This window comes from Monodon monoceros, unplaced genomic scaffold (genome assembly GCF_005190385.1).
Source record: "Monodon monoceros isolate NGI ecotype Baffin Bay Population unplaced genomic scaffold, NGI_Narwhal_1 Super_Scaffold_13, whole genome shotgun sequence".
Taxonomy (NCBI): Eukaryota; Metazoa; Chordata; class Mammalia; order Artiodactyla; family Monodontidae; genus Monodon; species Monodon monoceros.
Genome location: NW_021703769.1, coordinates 77361814 through 77383677, shown reverse-complemented (window position 1 = coordinate 77383677; position 21864 = coordinate 77361814). Strand labels below are relative to the sequence as shown.

General features: G+C 46.1%; 1 protein-coding gene and 1 pseudogene across 2 annotated transcripts; one reads left to right on the top strand and one right to left on the bottom strand.

The window, feature by feature from the left end:
• Positions 1–1581: 1581 nt before the first annotated feature.
• BCL7B (BAF chromatin remodeling complex subunit BCL7B) lies at positions 1582–20723 on the bottom strand. Of its 2 annotated transcripts, none has more exons than XM_029221807.1 (6): positions 20506–20723; positions 17359–17434; positions 6200–6296; positions 3832–4002; positions 3161–3240; positions 1582–2905 (listed from the first exon to the last, which is right to left on the bottom strand). In XM_029221807.1, exons 1-6 carry the CDS (start codon positions 20595–20597, stop codon positions 2813–2815), a joined length of 609 nt encoding a protein of 202 aa, XP_029077640.1. In that variant the 5' UTR covers positions 20598–20723; the 3' UTR covers positions 1582–2812. The 2 variants fall into 2 exon arrangements, with proteins under 2 accessions (XP_029077640.1, XP_029077641.1); XM_029221808.1 differs by lacking the exon at positions 20506–20723 and adding an exon at positions 19973–20206.
• On the top strand, positions 6291–8350 carry LOC114894779 (annotated as a pseudogene).
• Positions 20724–21864: the final 1141 nt, after the last annotated feature.

The window sequence follows — 21864 nt, the reverse complement described above, 5'->3', positions numbered from 1 at the left end:
ACATTAAGCTGTTTCCTCTGGTATTTACCTCCCTATTTCTAAATAACATATATATTGCTGTTTTCTTTAGTTTTTCAGTTTTAATATTAGCTGTTGACTTTCGTCAGTGGAAGATGAGAACTTAGCCCTCTTATATCCCCCAGAAACACCATACACGTATACAAGCATATATAATTATGTTGCAATAGTTCAATCAATAGTCAGTGTATAACTTATGATTATGAATTATTCACAAATGATCCACATGGTGAACTGATTGCATTTCCTTTCTTCTTTTGTTTCCCCTGGTTTGCCTCATGTATTTTACTTTGTTTTCCATATACCTATCGCTGTTCTATCCTCAAACTCACAGAACTGTAAGTCTCCTCTTGATAAGTGCAAACATATCTGGATAAGGTTGGCAGGGTCCTTACAACTTGTCCCCCTGCCTCCCTCTGTTTCCTCTCCATGGCATCTTGCTATGTCACTCCCCTGTTCTTGGCTTCTAATGGTTGGCTTCCTAAAGCCAACAGAGTAAAACCAACCTCTCTTGACGTGACCTTCAAGGCCCTCCACAATCTGTCCTGTGTTTCTGTTTCTTCCCTCAGACTCCTTCCTCTTCAGCAAAACTAGGTTTATCTAGGTTTCTTAATACTATTCCCCACTAAAAGGATCCTCTATTTGATTCTTTTCCAAAATCTGCCTGGTCACTTTTTATGGTCTCTTGGTCATTATACTTTCAATAGCTTCCTTTGTTTAAACAAATTAAGACATACTTCATGTACCACATATGATTCTAGTATCTGTGACATTAAAGTTTTTTAGTACCTGTTAAATTTTTAAGAAAAAAACAACTAAAGATGACGCAAAAACCAACTAGAGATGACCAAAAAAAAAAGGCAACAGAATTAACTGGGATTCTAGTTTCATCCATGACACCTGGAGCCCCTAAGAGACATGAGAGGAATCGCTTTAGGGAATATGGAAATGAAATTTTTTTTAATATTTATTTTAGTTGCGCCAGCTCCTTAAGTTGTGGCACGTGGGCTCCTTAGTTGTGGCACGTGGGCTCCTTAGTTGTGGCATGTGAACTCTTAGCTGCGGCATGTGGGATCTAGTTCCCTGACCAGGGACCGAACCCGGGCCCCCTGCATTGGGAGCGTGGCGTCCTAACCACTGCGCCACCAGGGAAGTCCAGGAAATGAAATTCTTGGAGATATAGAATGTAGAATTCTTTTCCACCATGACTCTACTGTTTTCCTTTGGAATCGGGAGCAAAAAGGAACCCATGGACAAAAAGCAGACTTGTGATAGCCAGGGCCTTCGGGGGAGGGGCAAACGGGGAGTGAGGGCTTAAAGGGCTTAAAGGGTATGGGTTTCTGTTTGAAGTGATGAAAATGTTTGGAGCTAGACAGTGGTGATGACTGTGCAATGCTGTGAATGTACTTAGTGCCACTGAACTGTGCACTTTAAAATGGTTAAAAATGGTACGTTTTATGGTTGTGTATTTTACCATAATAAAACAAAAGTTAAAGAACAAAAGTCAGCCTCCTAAGGACCTGGAGCTGTACAGTGTACACAGGTTTTCATTTGGTGTAGGCAGGGACAGAAGTATAATTCCAAGTACATGACAACTTCAAATGGAGTCTCCAAATCATTTTCATCAGAAAGTCACTCTGTGGGAGTGAAGACAATTGGCAGGGCCCAGCCCACAGTGACTTCGCTAGCACTCAGCCACCACGCCCCCCAGCCCCTGCCCTCCACAACCTTCAAGAATGAAGCACTCAGCTACCAACAAGACATATTTCAAATAGTTTAATTTTAAAAATATTCTATTCGGTGCTAAAATATGTCTTCACTCACTGTTGCCCATTTCCATTTTCTTAAACTTTTTTGAAACAAAAAATAAAATCACGAGGTTCAATTAAACATGCAGATTTCAAAGAAAAGGGAACTTTCTAGAAAGTCTGAGCTGAAGGAGTACTGTGGGAATGGGTGCTGTTGTCAGAACCTCAAATTCTCGCTGGGGCAGAGTTTGCGGCAAGAGTGCTGGGGACCGTGGCGGGAGGCAGGGGATGCTGGAATGAAATGTCCAGGTGGAAACAACAAAAGCTGCACGTGCGTGTGTGTGTGTGTGTGTGTGTGTGTGTGTGTGTGTGTGTGCGCGCGCGTGTGCACGCGCGCGCGCGCATATGTTGGGGAAAGGGGATGGTTACAGTGGGGGACAAAGGACTGTCAGCAGCCAGAGAGCCCATGAGAGGCAGGATAACCTCAGGAATGGGCAGAAGTGCCAGGATAGCAAGAACTCTATATGGACTTTTCCACCCTCTCATGGAGCGAAGCCCTTCCCTTGCCTCCGGAGTCTACTCAGGCATTCTCCAACAGCAGCCTACAGGGCCCCTAGCCCTATGCGAAAGTCCATGAATCTACAGTCTCCATTCAATTCAAGTAAGCCCTAGGCACTCTCTTCTCTAGAGGATGCCTTCCACATCTCTTTCCTCTTGTAGAAGCACCAGCAGCTCAGTCCAGAGGTTCCGGAGCAGAGACTGCTACCTGGAGGTGACAGATGAACCCTGGAGTGGCCGATGCTCCAGCCTACTTGGGGTGCGAAAAGGACAGGAGTGCTCCTCTTCTCAGGATCAAGCAGACACAGGTGCCAGGGGCGGGAAGATGACGTTGCGACCCCCGGCCCTATGTCAGCCTTCCGGCCCAGAAGGCTCCTATGTGCAGGCTCTGGAGCCCAGTGCTTGCCCTTAGCCCAGCAGCACAGCACAGCCAGAACCAGAATGCAAGAGAGGCCTGGGGCCAGGAGGCGCAGGGTGCCAGGGTGGCGCTAGCTTTCTGACGCTGTCTGCGGCACTGCGGGCTGGTCCACACAGAAGCGTTTCAGGGGAGGCGCACCTGAGTCTTCCTCTTCCTCAGCAATCTAGAAGCAGCCAGAGCATGGAATCACAGGGCCATCCTTCTGAACCAGACCTCCCCTTCTACCCTAATTACAACCCGGAAGTCCATCCCCCACTGTCTCACAGATAACCAAACCTCTTCCCCTACCTTATAACCTGGAGCCCAGCGTCCGTGCTGCCTTCCCAACTACAGCACATCCCGTGCTATAGAGCCAGTGCACATTAACAGAGCCCTCACTTTTTTCTTAGAAACTGGGAAACCCAAAGCACCTCCCTACCTGTGTCTCTGATGGAACTGGTTCTTCCTTCGTGAGGGTGGGAGGTTCATCAGCAACTTCTGAGGCGGGCAGGGAGGGCTCTGCAAAAGCAAGGTCGCGTAGCTGCAGGGCCTCCCGAGGCAGGAGACCCCTGTGGGATCTCTGCCCCAAGCTGGGGGAGTGCTCCTGCAAGCTATGTGGAGACGCCTTGGTGAAGGGGCAACACAGGCCGCAGAATCAATATACATTATAAGAAGAAGTTCGCAGCGTCTAGTGCAAAGAGCACGAGCTCCGAAGTTAGAAGGAATGAAATGAGACACACAGTTCCACAAGTTACTAGCTGTGTGATCATGGCCAAGCAATTGAACTTTTCTAAGACTACTTCCTCATCTGTAAAATGGAGATAACAGCTGCCATTTCATGGGGTTTTTGAGAGAATCATACCAGGCATCAAATATGAAAAGTGCCTTCCTTACAGAGAGCCTGGTGCTCAGTTGTGTTGCTGTTTTCTTTCTTCATTCTGTGAAAGGGGAAAATAAAACCATTCCCAAAATAGTCTCAAACAATTGACAAACGGCTTGAAGCTGCCAGCTCTGGGGCAACTTCTCTAACCTGTGACTCTAAAGAAGAGAAACATCAAGAGCAAGAGCAAGGCCCCTCCAAGACGCTCACTGGGGCCAACAGAGACTCACCCTCAAGGATCTCCTGGCCCAGGGTGGGGGGCTGAGAGTCATCTGTGCGGAAGTCGGAGGTGTGCGCTGGGCTCAGGGACTCGCTCTGCTGGGGGCTGGGGCTCGAGTTGGTGCTGCTGTCCACCTTGAGCTGATAGACATCAGACACGGAACTCTGGTTGCTGTTTTCATCTGAAAACCAAACATGACAAAGGCAACAGCTGAGGGTGGTCACTTTTGAGAGTAATTCAGTACAGAGCCAAGGGCCTGGTGTCTCTGCAGACAGCGTGGACACAGCCAGGCACACAATGATCACGGCTGTAAACAGCCCCTGAACCAAAGGCAGACATTCTCGGGGCTTCTGTGCACTGCAACTTACCAACAAGAGTCTAAATTGATTAATTTAAGCCTGTTCTATCTTATGACACATATTCTAAGCACCACAAGATGCAGGCAGAATCTTTAAGTTTATGCAACATTTATATTTCAGGAAGGTCAAGATATGCTTATTAATCCCTTCTTTATTATCCACCACTTATAGCTGGGACCTGGTATTTTCCCACTGTCCAGTGAAGGGAGGAACACATCTGTGCCTCTCAACCTTTCTCACAATACAAGAGGTGTAGAAAATGAGAGTCTGTCTGCTATTCTCGGCTGTCTGAAGGAGGGTGATAGTGTCTGGAGGTGGTCAGCTCGGGCCCTTGCACCTGCCTAGGCTCCATCTCACCGCCTCAAGGACCGTGGGATCCCACCTGGGAAGCGCTGTCTGAAGGCTTAAAGTCACCACCTAAGTTAAAAATACAGAGTCAGCAGGGCCTTCCTCTCCCTGACCTCCAGCAGCCAGTCACCAAATCTGCCCCACCCACTGCCCTGACTCGGCCTGTGCCCATTCCTTCCTCTCCCGTGGCCTCAGCTCAGCCCTCATGATCTCTCGCCTGGCCTCCAGCCACAGCTACCCAACTGCCCTTCCTGCAGTCTCAGGCACCCCCACTGGACCTCATACCACTGCCAGAGTGATCTTTCTAAACCCTTGTCGGCTCCCCACTGCCCACGAGATGGCCCTATCCCAACCTACAAACTCCCTTCTGATCTCCAGGCTCACCACCTGCTGTTCTTCCCCATGTACCCTGGCTCCTGCCAAACTGGACTCTAACCTAAGAGCAGCTTCAAGTACCAGTGTCTGCTATGATATGCTCTTTCCGGTCTTCCTGCAAAGCCCCTAGACATGCCAACATTCAGCTCAGGCATCACCTCCTCCACAGAGCCTCGTGTCCCAGGCTCCCTTGGGTGGAAATGACCACCCTCTCTTTTATGCTCCTGCTGTTTCCTGTGCACACCTGCATTTACTATATTACACACCAGTCTCCCTCCATTACACTCTGTGCAGGCAGGCTCTGTGGCTTACTGGTCCTTGAATCTCCAGTGCAGTACACAGTACCTGGCACATAGTAGGAGTTCAGTTAAATGTTCAATGAACAAAAAGGATAAGATAGTGCCCAGACTGAGGAAATGGAGCCTCCCATTGTCTCCCAGAGCTTTATGATGGAACATCTCACACAGCTAGAGAACATTTCCCTTGTATTCTCTTCCTGTACCACACTGACCTTGCAGGGGTTGGGGGAGAAGTGAGGAGGGGATACCTGGTCACTCCCAGTCTAGTTCCGAAGAGAAAATTGTAAGCCCTTTCTAGTCTTTATCCTACAATGACCACCACCTTCTATACTAAAATGGAAGTAGCATTTTATCACAAAAAAGAATAAAGCTCTGTCACTCTTCTGCTTAGGCAAATACTTTTCTTCTCCAAGCATCAGTTTTCTGAAATAGGGATGACGATAACTGCCTGGTTTATATCACAGGCTAATGTAAAGATAACAATGAGAAACTGAAGTGAAAGTGCTTCATAAACAGTAGCTGCCACACAGGTATAAAAGGTAATGTTATGAATGTAGTGCTGACTCAGGCAGGACGTCTACCGAAGACTGGTTTAGGAGGCAGAGCTTGGGCTAAGGGTAGATGGGTAGATGCCCCGGCATGGGGGGGGGGGGGGTCCTCCTCTGAGGCACTCTCATCAAATACACAGTCTAAAGAAAAGAGCTTCTGATCCAGAAAACCGGGACCCACCATGGGGTCTGCCACCTACAAGTGATGTGACTTTAGATATGTAACCTCACCTCTCTGAGCCTCAGTTTCCGTAACTGGAAAGTGAGGAGACTGTGGTCTCTCTTGCAGGGTTATTGTGAGGTTTAAATGAAAAGGCTTCCATAAAGTGCCCAGGAAGATACCAGCAAAACAGTAGGCACTGAAATGACACACAGACTATTCTTCTGATTATTAATGGGTCATCTAAATTTTCATTTTCCTGCAAGGAAGACATATGGATGCAACTCACCCTGGAATTCAAGAAGGAGAGAGGAATTGGCTGAGGCATCAGAGGGAAAGCCATTAGGTTCCCGGGCTGCTGAACTGTTCGATTTTGACTTTTCTTTCTAGAAAAGGAAAAAAAGAGGAATATGACAGAGCCAAGCAGAAGACTCACAGAGAGAGAGAAGGTGCTGAGACACCAGAGAGGTCTGGATTAGGAACAGGAGGAACAACAGCGGTTTCAGAATCCAGGACCCGAGGAATAACAGGATCCTGGACAAGGTGTCCCCAGGCCTCAGTGTCTCTGTCAGTAAAATGGACCCTTCCAGCGCTAATATCATGAATCGCAAGTGAGAGGCAGATACATGTCTTCCACTAGAGCTCCCTGTAGGACTCTTCTGCTTTCTGCCCTGATGAGAATGCTCTATCCAGTCCTTCCCTACATGCATGGGTGAGAAACACAAAATACCCATTTGAGAAAGATCCCTGTTTTAGTAGCACAGTAGGGAAGAAAAAAAAAGTGAAAGAAGAAAGGACCTCTGACTGGACAAAGGAAGGAGTCACTTTATATGTAATGCAAGCAGTGACGGGACAAGGGGCCCCTGCTAGCTCTATTCCTCACCAATCCACCACATCCACTCAAAATGATCTCCCATGTCCACCTTTGCCTTCAAGCAGGATGCAGGTCACACATGTGGGGGAACCGCAGTGGGAAGGTAAGCACTAGCTTGCAACAAACAAGGAAATAATCCACAGGACAGGAAATCATCAGTCCAAGCATTTGCAAATGAGAGCATACCAAGAGCCAAAAGTTCAAACCCGAATAATCTCAAATTTACTAATTCATACTTTTTATACTTGCCTATTTATTGTACGTGCATCGTACTAGTAATACAACTTAGTGTTTCTTAATACTCTCAATACTAGCTCGGCAATAAATCAACTGTACACATACATGCAGTCCTTCCCTTCATTTTTTCATATACAGACATAATTTTAATGTAATTACACTTTACCATTTTACTGCAGAGGCTACATAAACATGATTTTTACTAGCTGCACAATATTCCAGATATCATAATCACTTAGTCACTACTCAACTAGTGGACATTTAGCTTTACCTGATTTAGGACTGTTTTTGTTTATTGCTAGTAGGAATAAACCCACAATGCTCAACTTCCACTTTTTCCTGGATTATGTGACTAAATTCACAAAAAAAATTCCTTCTAGATCAAAAAGTATAAACTAAACATATTTTTCTTAAAATATACTGTGGCTCACTCACCACTCTCTACAAGGAGGTTGGCAATATATTTGGAGTATGAGCATCACGGCACCCATGCCAACACTTGGCTTTATCATCATTGTTTTTCTGATCTCTCATTTATCTTTATTTTAATGATTCTGGGCTCACATAAAATATGCATTCACTATAAGAAATTCTGAAAATACAGAAAAAGAAATGAAAATCGCCTGTACGACCCGAGACAACCGATACAACATACATCTGTATGAAAATGGCTCATGATTCAGCATTATAACTTGCTCCCCCTCCCCCATTCACCATATTAAAAACATTTTTCTCTGCGAACATGGCGCTGCGAGTGGTGCGGAGCGTGTGGGCCACGGTCTGCAGCCTGCGCGCCGCCTCTGTGCCCAACACGCCCTGCCCACTGCGGCCCTGGGGACTGCAGGCGGGCACCGACTGGGCGCTGCTCACCGGACCCACTCTGCTGTCGGGTTGTAAGTTCACAAACAAACATGAATGGGTAACAACGGAAAATGATGTTGGAACAGTGGGAATCAGCAATTTTGCACAGGAAGCTTTGGGAGATGTTGTTTACTGTAGTCTGCCTGAAGTTGGGACAAAACTGAACAAACGAAGAATTTGGTGCTTTGGAAAGTGTGAAAGCTGCGAGTGAACTCCACTCTCCTCTATCAGGAGATGTAACAGAAAAGCATGAAGCTCTAGCAGAAAATCCAGGACTTGTCAACAAATCTTGTTATGAAGATGGCTGGCTGATCAAGATGACACTCAGTAAGCCTTCAGAACTAGATGAACTAATGAGTGAGGAAGCATATGAGAAATACATAAAATCTATTGAGGAGTGAAAATGGAACCCCTAAATAAACTAGTTTGAAGCAACTTAATCTAGTGTAGCTGTCTTAAATTAGTGGTGGATAGATTTTTAAAAAGCAACTTTTAGGGCTTCCCTGGTGGCGCAGTGGTTGAGAGTCCGCCTGCCGATGCAGGGGACGCGGGTTCATGCCCCGGTCCGGGAAGATCCCACATGCCGCGCGGAGCGGCTGGGCCCGTGAGCCATGGCCGCTGAGCCTGTGCGTCTGCAGCCTGTGCTCCCCAACGGGAGAGGCCACAGCAGTGAGAGGCCCGCGTACCGCAAAAAAAAAAAAAAAAGGCAACTTTTAGCAAAAGAAACGACTTTCAACAATGTTGCCTGGAGAAAATACCCCTTAACTTCCTCATGATTCCTGATAAACGCTCTGCACCTTTTTCACAGCACCCTATGATTTTTAGGCTAGTCTCCAGTTATAATACTCAGAGTTCCTGAAATTATCTGTGGTAAAACTAGTTATAAAAATTATGTAATTCAAGGATAACACTGTTATCTTTCTCTCTCTCTCTCTCTCTCTCTCTCTATATATATATATAATACACATATAGTAACTTGCTTCCAGCCATCCCTGGATTTAGGTCAAAAGACTCAATGAAATCGCCACTGGAAATAAATGGCAGTGGAGGAAAGTCTGTTAGTTGTATAGTGTCCAATTAAGAACATTACTATCTTAATTTTGCAATATACTGTGTTTGCTGGTGCTATTTTTATACAGTGAAGCAACAGCCTTGCAGGAAAATAAGAAACAGTTTAATAATAAAATATGCAACTTCCTAAAAAAAAAAAAACTTTTTTCTGTGCCATTGAATAATCTTCTATACCATCTTTTATAATGGTTACAAAGCTTTACAATAACAGGTGCACAATAACTTAATGAATTCTCTACAATAAGATCTTCATTTTGCTTGCAATTTTTAAATACCACGAACAATAATATTGGGATGCTCAACACTATAGATGTACCTTGTACACATCATGATTATGTCCTGAGGATAAATTTCTAGAGATAAAACTTCTAGATCAAAGGCATAAATATTCTGAAAGCTTTTTCCCCCTCAGCTTTACTGAGGTATAACTGACAAATAAAATTGTAAGATATTTAAAGCATACCCTGGGTTAATTTGATATACATATACACTGTGAAAGGATTCCCACCATCTGGTTAATTAAGCTTTTAAGTATACATATGTGATCAACTTCACCTGTAGAAAGTTTGTCCCAATTTACTCTCCCATCAGCAGTGCCCCACTCCCTTATGTCCTTCACATTTTTCTCTTTACCAGTTTGGTCATTTTCTAGTTTTCCTAACCTAACTGGTCTATGCTAGTACCTTAGGAGATGGAACACTACCATGGACCACTGGAAGGTAGATAAACCGATGGACCTCAGGGCCCAGCTCAGAAACCAACACAAACACTGTAAGAAGCCCTTCGGAGAGACAAAAGGAACTGAGTCCTGGGCAGGAGAACTTGAAATAGGAAAGGGCCAGTGTCTTATATATGAGAAATGGGGAGGGGGTTGCTGGCAGTGTCCTTCCTCCACATGTACACACTACCCAAGAGATCTAGCGGCCTGACCTTTGGCCCTTATGGGTGTTGGCATCACCAGAGCCAGGGTTAGATGAAAAACAAAGGGTGATTCCAGAGCCCCCCCTAACTTTCACCCACCAGGTCCTTGGGCCGGACAAGGACGGCTGCTCCCAGATAAAGGCAGCAAGTGGAAGACTGGTACTAGGGAGTTCCCTGGGAGGCAGGGGAAGATGAGAGGGGAAAAGGGAAAGGCTGAACCCTGAGGCTAATCCCATCCCCTAAATCCATTTAGAGGAGGGAACACAAAGCCTCGGTTACACATTTCTAGCCAATGCAGCTCAGAGTCAAAAGGAATAAAAGATGAGTGCACAGAAAAAACTAACCAGACACTGGAGGAAAACAAGCACCATGAAAGACAATAAACAGAACAAGCTATACCAGAAGAAGCAGGCCAGTGGGACAGAAGAATTGAAATAAAACATAGCAAATCTCCTCAGAAAAATAAGGATGACACTGGAAAGTTGTTTTGAACAACCAACAACAAAGGAAATTTGGTAAGAATAATAAACTCGTTCAAAATAAAAATTAAGTGAATGAGGGAATTCCCTGGCAATCCAGTGGTTAGGACTTCCGCTGCCTGGGGCCCAGGTTTGATCCCTGGGAAGGGAATTAAGATCCCACAAGCCAGCTGCACAGCGTGGAAAAAAAAGAAAAAACAATTAAGTGAACGAGTTTATTAGCAGAAATAGAGCTGAAGAAAAGATTAATGAGCAAAAACTGGGTTGAGGGGCTTCCCTGGTGGCGCAGTGGTTGAGAATCTCTGCCTGCCAATGCAGGGGACACGGGTTCGAGCCCTGGTCTGGGAAGATCCCACATGCTGCGGAGCAACTAGCCCCATGAGCTACAATTACTGAGCCTGCGCGTCTGGAGCCTGTGCTCCGCAACAAGAGAGGCCGCGATAGTGAGAGGCGCGTGCACCGCAATGAGGAGTGGCTCCCACCAGCCGCAACAAGAGAAAGCCCTGGCACAGAAACGAAGAGCCAACACAGCCATAAATAAATAAATAAAATTTTTTTTAAAAAAAGGCAAAAAAAAAAAAAAACTGGGTTGAGAAGTCAGAATATATGAGGACAGAATAAAGAGATGAAACAAACTAAAAGTTAAGAAATGAAGCTAGATGTCCACATTACAGGATATTCTTACAGAAGTTCCAGGTCAAACAGAAGAAATTCTAAAAGTTTCCAGGAATATAAAAGAATCACCTACAAAGAAATCAAGAATTAGACTGACATCAGATTTCTCAACAGAAAACTAGAAGCACGACAATTGAGTAATAGTTTCAAAATGTTGAAAGAAAATAATTTTTAACCTAGAATTTCATATACAGGTAAAATGATCAATTAAACATGAAAGTAAAACAAAGATATTTTCAGAAAGTTTTCTCCACACAAGCCCTCTTTGGCAAAACTCTTGAAGGGTGTATTCCAGCAAGAAAAGAAATGAATCTAAGAGAAAGCAATAATAAATAGGTACAAAGGGTTAGTAAATAATTAGTAATGTTTACTTTGTCTAATTAAGCAATGACTAAAACAAGAAATGTCTGTAAAAACAGAAATATCTGAACAGAATATCTGACCTGAAATTCCACTGAAAACTAAGGAGAGGGCAGGAATGAAAGTGGGGGTAGAGACCAGGGGTGGTTAAAAATGTGTTCAGGCTCAGAGGGGAAACACAGATTTTTATAAGCTTTATACACTGATACAGAAAAATAGTAAGTATAAGTCTTATTAGGTTAGAGATAGCCAATAAAAAAATTGAAAATAAAATGTGGAACTTTCAAATCAGAAGAAAATTTGTCTAGTCATCATGAGGTGAAGAGAAAAAAGAAAGTGTATCATGGCAGAAATCCTTGTCCATATAAGTAGAGCGTTTAGATGGTGACATTTTCACGGCCTTTCCGGCCCCTAAATGTGCCACAGCTATTATGAACACACATAGTTAGTATACATGTCCTGAGGAGACTTCTAGGAAACTCCTTAAATTCATGAAAATACCATTTGCCCATCCTTCCACTCTCTTGCTGCCTTGAACTTGAATGTGTTGAATGATGGCTGGAGCTCAAACTTGGATACAAGGTCAAACATGAAGCAGAGGAAAATGGGCAATTGTTTAATGCGTATAGAGTTTACCTCTGCAAGATAAAGAGCTCTGGAGATGGATTACACAACAAAGTGAATGTATTCAACACTACTGAACTGTACACTTAAAAAACGGTTAAGATGGGGGGCTTCCCTGGTGGCACAGTGGTTGGGAGTCCGCCTGACGATGCAGGGGACGCAGGTTCGTGCCCCGGTCCGGGAAGATCCCACATGCCGCCGAGCGGCTGGGCCCGTGAGCCATGGCCGCTGGGCCTGTGCGTCCAGAGCCTGTGCTCTGCAACTGGAGAGGCCACAACAGTGAGAGGCCCGTGTACCGCAAAAAAAAAAAAAAAAAAAAAAAAACGGTTAAGATGGTAAATTTTATGATATGTGTATTTTACAATAGAAATAAAGTAAAATGAATAGAGAACCATTACTCTCTTAAATATAAATTATTAAAAAAAAAAAAAAGGTGGGACTTCCCTGGTGACGCAGTGGTTAAGAATCTACCTGCCAACGCAGGGGACACAGGTTCGAGCCCTGGTCTGGGAAGATCCCACATGCTGCGAAGCAACTAAGCCCACGCGCCGCAACTACTGAAGCCCGTGGGCCTAGAGCCCATGCTCTGCAACAAGAGAAGCCACCGCAATGAGAAGCCCGACACCGCAACGAAGAGTAGCCCCCTCTCTCCACAACTAGAGAAAGCCCACGCACAGCAACGAACACCCAATGCAGCCAAAAATAAATAAATAAATTTATTTTTTAAAAAAAAGGAACAGAAAGGTTGCAAGAAACCTGGGTCCCTGGGGACTCTTAGAGTGGAAGTGCCACACCAGTCCTAGACTGCATATTTCTGTTCCTCTAAGAATAAACTAAAACTTTTTAAAACCATTACTACTTTGAGTTTTCTGTCACCCACAGCTAAACCTAATCCCAATATGCCCAATAAGCAGAAAAATGTAAAACGGGGAAAAACAGAATTACAAGACATACTGGGGAAACACAAGTCAAAAGAAGACAGGGTGTCTTCTAGAATATCTAGAATATCAATCAAAGAAGCCATGCAAATCAGAAAAGTAAAGAGGAAACCCAATACAAGAACAAGGAAAATACAAGAAATCAGAGGGGAATTTCCTGGCAGTCCAGTGGTTAGGACTCTGTGCTTTCACTGCCCGAGGGTCTGGGTTAAATCCCTGGTTGAGGAACTAAGATCCCACAAGCCTCAGGGCAAAAAAAAAAGAAATCAGAAAAGAGGAAATCTAAATGAATAAAAAGTAAATCTGAAGAGATAAAATTGTCAACCTCCCTAGTGTTCAGAGAAATGCAAAATAAACAAAGAGATACCACTTTATGTCTATCAGATTGGCAGGATTTAGGAATTAGGAGTTAGATAATATCAGATGTTGCTGAAGATGTGGGAAACGGGAGCCCTGCAGCACAACTGGGGAAGTGTACTAACCATCCGGGTGCAGCTATTCAGGAGAGAGATCTGACAGCCAGCATTTAGTAAAAACAATCATGTATGTACAGCCAGTAACAGAGAAATCTCACTCCTGGGCATCTAATCCAGAGAAAACCTCCCACAAGTCCTCAAGGACAATGGTTTAAGGGATATCCACCAGAGTCATCTGTGCTACCAAAAAAAGCTGGAGGCAACACACACAAACAGACCCACATTTGGACACTTGGAATATGACAAAGTTGGTTCTACAGAGCAGGAGGAAAACAGTCTTTTCAAGTGGTGGGACAAATGCATACCCACATGGAAAAAAATGAAATTGGGCCCCTACTTCAAAATACACGAAAATCAACTCCAGGTGTGTTATAAATGGGAACAGGATAACAAGACTGTAGAAGATTATATGGAAGAATATACCTTTGTGACCTCAAAGAAGGAACAGATTTAAGACATTTAAAAGCACTAATTATAGGGCTTCCCTGGTGGTGCAGTGGTTGAGAGTCCACCTGCCGATGCAGGGGACACAGGTTCGTGCCCTGGTCCGGGAAGATCCCACATGCCGCAGAGCGGCTGGGCCCATGAGCCATGGCCGCTGAGCCTGCGTGTCCAGAGTCTGTGCTCCGCAACGGGAGAGGCCACAACAGTGAGAGGCCCGCGTACAGCAAAAAAAAAAAAAAAAAGTTTAAATGCACTAATTATAAAGGAAAAGATTATTTTGTCTATATTAAAATTAAAAACTTGTTACTCGGGACTTCCCTGGTGGCACAGTGGTTAAGGATCCCCCTGCCAATGCAGGGGACACAGGTTCGATTCCTGGTCCAGGCAGATCCCACATGCGGCGGAGCAACTAAGCCCATGTACCACATCTACTGGGCCTGCGCTCTAGAGCCTGTGAGCCACAAATACTGAGCCCGTGCTCTGCAACAAGGGAAGCCACCACAAGGAGAAGCCCACGCACCACAACAAAGAGTAGCCCCTGCTCACAGCAATGAAGACCCAATGCAGCCAAAAATAAAATTAAAAAACAAAAACAAAAAACTTCTGTTACTCGAGCCTGCATAAACAGAGTGTAAAGACAAGCCATGGAATGGAAAAAGGTACAGATAGTATTTAATCAATAAAGAGTATGTGTCCACAACACAGAGAATCCCTACAAGTCCTAAGAAAAAGACCACGGCCAAACAGACTTAAATAGGAACTTCTTAAAAGAGGAAATCCAAAAGGATGTTGAAAAGATTCTCCATCTCATTAGTAATTACATCATTAATCACCGAATTAAAACCACAATGAGATATTTTAATACATTAAGTCTAACTATACCAACTGTTGATGAGGATTTGGAGCAGTGAGAACTCATATTGCTGTTAAGAATATATACTGGTCGGGCTTCCCTGGTGGCGCAGAGGTTGAGAGTCCGCCTGCCGATGCAGGGGACACGGGTTTGTGCCCCGGTCCGGGAAGATCCCACATGCCGCGCAGCGGCTGGGCCCGTGAGCCATGGCCGCTGAGCCTGCGCGTCCGGAGCCTGTGCTCCGCAATGGGAGACACCACAACAGTGAGAGGCCCGCGTACCGCAAAAAAAAAAAAAAAAAAAAAAAAAGAATATATACTGGTACAATCACTTTGGAAACTAGTTTGGTATTCGCTAGTGTAGGTCAAAATACACATATCCTAAGACTTAGCTATTCTACTCCTAGGAATATATCCTAGGAAAACCCATGCACGTGTTGACCCATATACTGAATAAGAATGTCACAGGAACATTGTTCCTATTATCCCAAACGGGGAACAACCCAAATATTCATCTACAGGAGAATCAGAAAGATAAATTATGGTACAGTCCTATAATAAAACTCCATACAGGGACTTCCCTGGTGGTCCAGTGGCAAAGAATCCGCCTTACAATGCAGGGGACATGGGTTCCATCCCTGGTCAGGGAACTAAGATCCCACATACCACGGGGCAACTAAGCCCGCATGCCACACTACTGAGCTCACGCACCTCAACTAGAGCACGTATGCCACAACAAGAGAAGAGAAAACCCACGAGCCACAACTAGAGAGAAGCCCGCACGCCGCAACGAAAGGTCCTGCATGCCTCAACGAACATCCCGCATGCCGCAACTAAGACCCGATGCAGCCAAAAATAAAAATTAAATTAAATTAAAAACAAAAACAAAAAAACCTCCATACAGCAATGAAAAGGAACAAACAGCTCCAAATACAACATGGATGATTTTACAAACATAACACTAGGCAAAAAAAGCAAGGCATACAAAAATAGATATTTCATGATGCTGCTTATATAAAGTAAAAAATGTTTACAAATGACTAAAGAAGTGATCGTAAAAGCAAAAGTAGGAGAGTGATTTCCTCTACAGGGGAGGGAGGGGGATGCTGGGAAGAGTTACAGAGCCTTCTGGGGGAGCTGGCAATGTCTATTTTTTGACCTAGGTGGTTTTTACAAGGGTATTAGCTTTATATTTTTTCACTATATACTACATATGTTTTAGATACTTTTCTGTACGTGTTTTATTTTTTTGTTTGTTTTTTGTTTGTTTTTTTTGCGGTACGCGGGCCTCTCTCTGTTGCGGCCTCTCCCGTTGCGGAGCACAGGCTCCGGACGTGCAGGCCCAGTGGCCATGGCTCATGGGCCCTGCCGCTCCGCGGCATGCGGGATCCTCCCGGACCGGGGCACAAACCTGCATCCCCTGCATTGGCAGGCAGACTCTCAACCACCGCACCACCAGGGAAGCCCCTCTGTACGTGTTTTATATTTCAGATCTTTTCAAAACAATCAGGAAAAAAAGAGTTGGAGAAATCTGGGTGTTTATCACTCAGGGAATGTATAGATAAATGTGGTCACTGCACATAAGAGAATACAATGCAAGAGTAATGATAATAATTTTATTTACAATTACAGAAACATGCAGAGTTCTCAAAAACAAAAAGAGAATAGAGGTTTATAGCACAATGCTATATATAGATGCAAATTTTTAAAAAATACAAATATGAAACGCTATGTATTTTTCAAGAATATACAGGTGTCCAGAACTTCCCTGGTGGCGCAGTGGTTAAGAATACGCCTGCCAATGCAGGCGACACGGGTTCCATCCCTGGTCTGGGAAGATCCCACATGCCGCGGAGCAAATGGGCCCATGTGCCACAACTATTGGGCCTGCGCTCTGGAGCCCGTGAGCCACGGCCGCTGAACCCGCGCACCACAGCTACTAAAGCCTGCTCACCCTAGAGCCCGCACACCACAACTACTGAAGCCTGCGCACCTAGAGCCCGTGCTCCACAACAGGAGAAGCCACCGCAGTGAGAAGCCCGCGCACCGCAACGAAGAGTAGCCCCCGCTCACCGCAACTAGAGAAAGCCCGTGCGCAGCAACGAAGACCCAATGCAGACAAAAATTAAAAGAAAAAGAATATACAGGTGTCCAAATAAACCCATGGAAGAGGAATTAGAAAGGCATATATACATATTAAACACATGATGTAATAAACTACAGTGGGCAGCAGGAGTCCACAAACTTTTTCTTACAGGGCCAGATAATAAATATCTTGGGCTTTGCAGGCCATTAGGTGTTATGGCAATTACTCAGCTCTGCCATTACAACTCAAAAGCAGCCACAAATAAGGAAACAAACAGGCATAGGTGTGTTCAAATAAAACTATATTGAATCACAGGGAGCAGGCCTGGGCTGTAGTTTGTCAAGCCCTGGAAAAGAGGAATGGGTTAAGGAAAGGGAATAAAGGGGGGGGAATAATAAAATAAGAGGCTTTGCGTGGACCAATGACAGAGGATGCCTTGAAGTATTTTCAACTCAATTCTGGGAAAATACATTCCATTATAATTAAGAGGCAATCAAAGAAAGAAAGAAAACGTTACCTTTTTGTTGTTTCGATTTTCTTCCACACTTACCTCCTTGTTGTCTGTCACGGGAACCCACTTAAATATCCTAAGGGACGTGTCACCCACAGTCACCCACTTTTTCTCCCTAAAACAAAGACACTTCTTAGAACTGATAAACAATAAAATAGATTTTCTGATCATAACTGTGCTTTCCCACTTCTCAGTAGATCATTCCTTCAATCTTAAGTGCTTTCTAAACTTCCTCTCCGTCAAATCATACCTTACCTTTCAGGACAAAATCATCCCTTCCAGAAACACTTTGCTATCAAATGCCTTTGGCTCTGAACCCTCTACTTGCCACCTTTGCTCATGTACAGTGTACCAAAACCTTTTGTTCCTCACAGCCTACAGCAGTATAGAGTATCAGCACATTTTCAAACTCAGGTATCTATCTGGCATAAACTTCTTTATTTCCCCAAAATTAATTCAATTCCACTGATATTTATAGAGCCCTAATATACAAGGCCCAATAGGAGACAAAGGATATATAAGATAGGGTCCCTCTCTTGGGAACTCATAGCAATGAAAAGATAAGTAAAGAAAGCATTGTAACACGTGAAGGTGGCAAGGAAGAAGGCTGAAAGAGTAAGATCAGGATATCCCACGGAAGGCAGAACTCCTATGACTCCTGTGGAACTCTGGATTGAAACACGATGCTATTTAAAAATAATCACAGGAGCAGGACAGGATGCTTCCAACTAACAGACCTGAGCCTCACACTGGCTTCTGGAAGAGGTGAAGGCCAAGTCGCCATGGAAAGACTGCTTTAAGGTTTCATTTTACAAGAGGTTACTTTTGAGATGAGCCTTAAAAAATGAGTAGTTGTTCTCCCCACCCCGCACATACCTGGGGAGGGAAAGGCAAGTGACATTGTTGAATAAGAGTGTAGATTATGAACGGCCAGAGTTGGGGAGTCTGGAGTATGACTTCTGTAAGTTTCGCATCCCAATTTGAGGACAAAAAAGCAAAAAAAGTAACTGCTGTTACTGCTGCTATTGGTGATGCTATTCAGCAAATGGTAACATCACAGAAAGGTAGAGGCTATGATGTAACAGAAAGAAGAATGAACTAAAGACTTAGGCAACTGGAATTAATTCCTGGACAAGCCACTCATTTATTCCTCATTTACTCAAAAATATTTAATATTCAAGACCCTATGCTAAGTCTTGGGCACACAGGGAACATGATGCACAGTCCTGACCCTCACAGACCCAAAATTCCAACTGGAAACAGACATCACACAACTCATCTCACAGTTAGAAACCTAATCACTAGGTTTAACCATATCAAACTGCCGCTTCTGCTGGTTAAAAAGGCAAATACAGGCGATATCTTATGCTTCGACCTAATACAATTGTGGAAAGTTCCAGTAGGGGACCTGATTTAGACTGGGGATCTTGAAAGGTGTCCTTGAGGAAGCAACTGGAGAGCAGAACTAGGAGTTAACTAGGCAAGGGGGAGGAGAGGGTAGAGGAAGGACACCAGGTAGCAGAAACAGAAGTGTGGCCCCAACTGAAAGATGGCCAGCATCTTGGGAAAGAGGGCAGTTTGAACCAGTCTGGTGGGGCAAGAAGGATCATCTTTGGTCTTTATCCTAAGAGCAAGAAGAGATCAATGAAGCATTATTTCCTAAGCAGAGGAGTGCTAGAAGATTCACCCTTGAGAAAAATACAATGTGATGAATGGACTGGGGAATGAGCCAGTCCTGAAGCAGGCAGATCATAGGGAAGTTGGTACAAGAGTTCTGGGTGAGAGAATATGCTCATCTGCCCTAGGCTGCAGGTGAGGACGGAGATGGCCAGAAGAGAAAGGTATGCCCATTTTTAGGTTTCCCAAAAAAACCTAGAAGGATGAGATTTGGAGGGGAAAAATCATTAATTATTTAACTAGTATTTATGAGTCCAACTATATATCAAGCCCTTATTGATAAAGAGTTAAGGAACTTGATCTTGTAGAGAAACGGACAAATAAACACGAAAATAAAGTCCAAGGTAATGACCCTAAAGGGAGTGGAGGGACTTCCCTGGTGGCGCAGTGGTTAAGAATCCGCCTGCCAATGCAGGGGACATGGTTCGAGCCCTGGTGGGGGAAGATCCCACATGCCACGAGCAACTAAGCCCGTGGGCCACAACTACTAAAGCCGGCGCGCCTAGAGCCCGTGAGCCACAACAAGAGAAGCCACCGCAATGAGAAGCCCACCCACCGCAATGAGAAGCCCACGCACCGCAAGGAAGAGTAGCCCCCGCTCGCTGCAACTAGAGAAAAGCACCCGCGCAGCAACGAAGACCCAACACAGCCAAAAATAAATAAATTAATTTAAAAAATAATAATAAAGGGAGTGGAGAGTGAAGGGCAGGAGAACTTGGAGAAGGCTTCCTGGAGGGAGCTAACACCTACCCGGACTTTAAAATTATTAGTAGTAATCAGCTAGAGAAAAGTACTCAAGAAGTTGGCGCAAACAGTTGGCTGTGAAAATTGAAGGTGATAACGCATCACTGTTTCTGGTACAAAATAGGCGGTCAACCAGCGCCTGCAACGAACGCTACAGGAGCCGTTTCCAAACGAAGGGTAGATCCTGACTCCTCTACTAACAGCTCCCAGTCCATCAAGAGAAAATGCCTACCCAGCTCGCTCGTGTGGGTCCATATTAGGCGAAACACAGGGCTTTTAATTCCAATAACCACTTGGTCCCGTGGCATGCAGGTTTGCCGAGAAGCTCTCACCTAACTTAGACTTCATACGTAGAGCGCTCAGTCTGGCCAACGGGAAATTCTCAGAGATTGTTAGCTATTATACGGGACAGTTCAGAACGCAAAAGGCTCCCGAGGCAGGCGGGCGCCGGGACGAGGCCCGCGCGAGGACCGGCGTGCGAACCAGGTCCCATTGACCGAGCGCCGCCAAACGCCCGCAGCTCCCCCGGGCGCCGCGCTGCCCTAGGGCAGGTGGGCGGACCCGCGGGCCGGGCGACCCGCTGATTGGTTGCGGCTGGCGCGCCCTCTGACCTCACGCCGACGCGAGCGGCACCCTCCTCCCGCCTTCTCCGCTCCCCCTTCCCCCAAGCGCCCGCCGGTCGGCTCCCACCCCACACGCCAGTTCACCGCCGCTCTGGGCCTGGGCCGGCGTCCCCCTCCAGCACCCTCGGCCCTGGCCCCTCACCATTTCCGCACTTTCTCGATGGCCGCCATCACCTTCTTGATGTCATCCTTGGCCCGGCTGCGGGTCTCCGCCCGGACAGACCGGCCCGACATGGCGTCAGTGGGAACGGCGGGGGCCGGGGCACTGCTCCCAAGGCACCGGGAATTGCGCGCCTCACGCGCCGCCGCCCGCCCGGCGCAAACAGCGTCACCGCGGCCGTCGCCCCCTCCGTGCGCGCGTGCGCGAGGAAGCGCGCGCACCCGCCCTCCCCACGGGGCTCGAGGCATCAGCGCGCCTGCGCGCCCAGTCTCAGGTGCCCCACCCCGGGCGTCCCACCCAACGTGCCCCGCCCTGGTCATCCCACCCGGGGCGTCCCCGAGTACAGTAAGCTTCCAAGCAGGCCAGGGTAAGCGGGCGAGCTGGTGGCACATGCTGTGTGCAGCGTGTGGTGGGAGGCTCTTTCCCAGGGGAGCATCTTAATCCTCTGGACAGGGCTGCCGCCATAACCTATATTTTATGGGCTTGACCCTAACGTTACTGAGGGTCTGCACCATCCTGTCCTGCTGCCGCTCCTGTCTGGGGCCCTGGCTCCCCAGATAACACCATTGTGCTCCAACTACAGAGAATTTCACACTTTAGTATGCCTTCCAACGTTTGCACACATCTGTTCCCCACCTGGAATTCTGTCTCTTCACCTAATGACCACTTAACTCTTCCAACATCCCGTTTGAACTACGACAGGTCTTCCTCTGATATCCTGGGGTGCCACCTAGTGCATCCTTGACACTACATCAGCAGTCCCCAACCTTTTTGGCACCAGGGACTGGTTTCATAGAAGACAATTTTTCCGGGGCGGGGGCGGGGGTGGGGGTTGATGGTTCAGGCGGTAATGCGAGCGATGGGGAGCGGCAGATGAAGCTTCACCCGCTCGCCCGCCCTGCTCACCTCCTGCTGTGCAGCACAGTTCCTAACAGGCAGAGGACCAGTACTGGTCCATGGCCCTGTGGTTGGGGACCCCTGCTCTACATTACTGTCTCATTTAATTCAGCAATTGGTGATTATATGATGCCTGCGTTGTGCAGACTCCATGCTCAGTGCTGAGGACAAAATCTGGGGTTTTGCTTTCAAAGAGCTTCCAGTTTAGTAGAACATGCAGACCAGAAAACAGGCATTTAAAATGTCATTTTAGGGGACTTCCCTGGTGGCGCAGTGATTAAGAATCCGCCTGCCAACGCAGGGGACACGGGTTCTAGCCCTGGTCCGGGAAGATCCCACATGCCCTGGAGCAACTAAGCCCGTGCGCCACAACTACTGAGCCCGTGTGCCACAACTACTGAAGCCTGCGTGCCTAAAGCCCGTGCTCTGCAACAAGAGAAGCTA

Coding starts and splice junctions, on each gene's coding strand:
- BCL7B (XM_029221807.1), bottom strand. CDS start 20,597: ATGTCGGGCCGGTCTGTCCGGGCGGAGACCCGCAGCCGGGCCAAGGAT. Junction 3,241..3,831: donor GGGCCAGGAGATCCTTGAGG/GTGAGTCTCTGT, acceptor TTGCTTTTGCAG/AGCCCTCCCTGCCCGCCTCA. Junction 2,906..3,160: donor CAGTTCCATCAGAGACACAG/GTAGGGAGGTGC, acceptor GGCTGCTTCTAG/ATTGCTGAGGAAGAGGAAGA.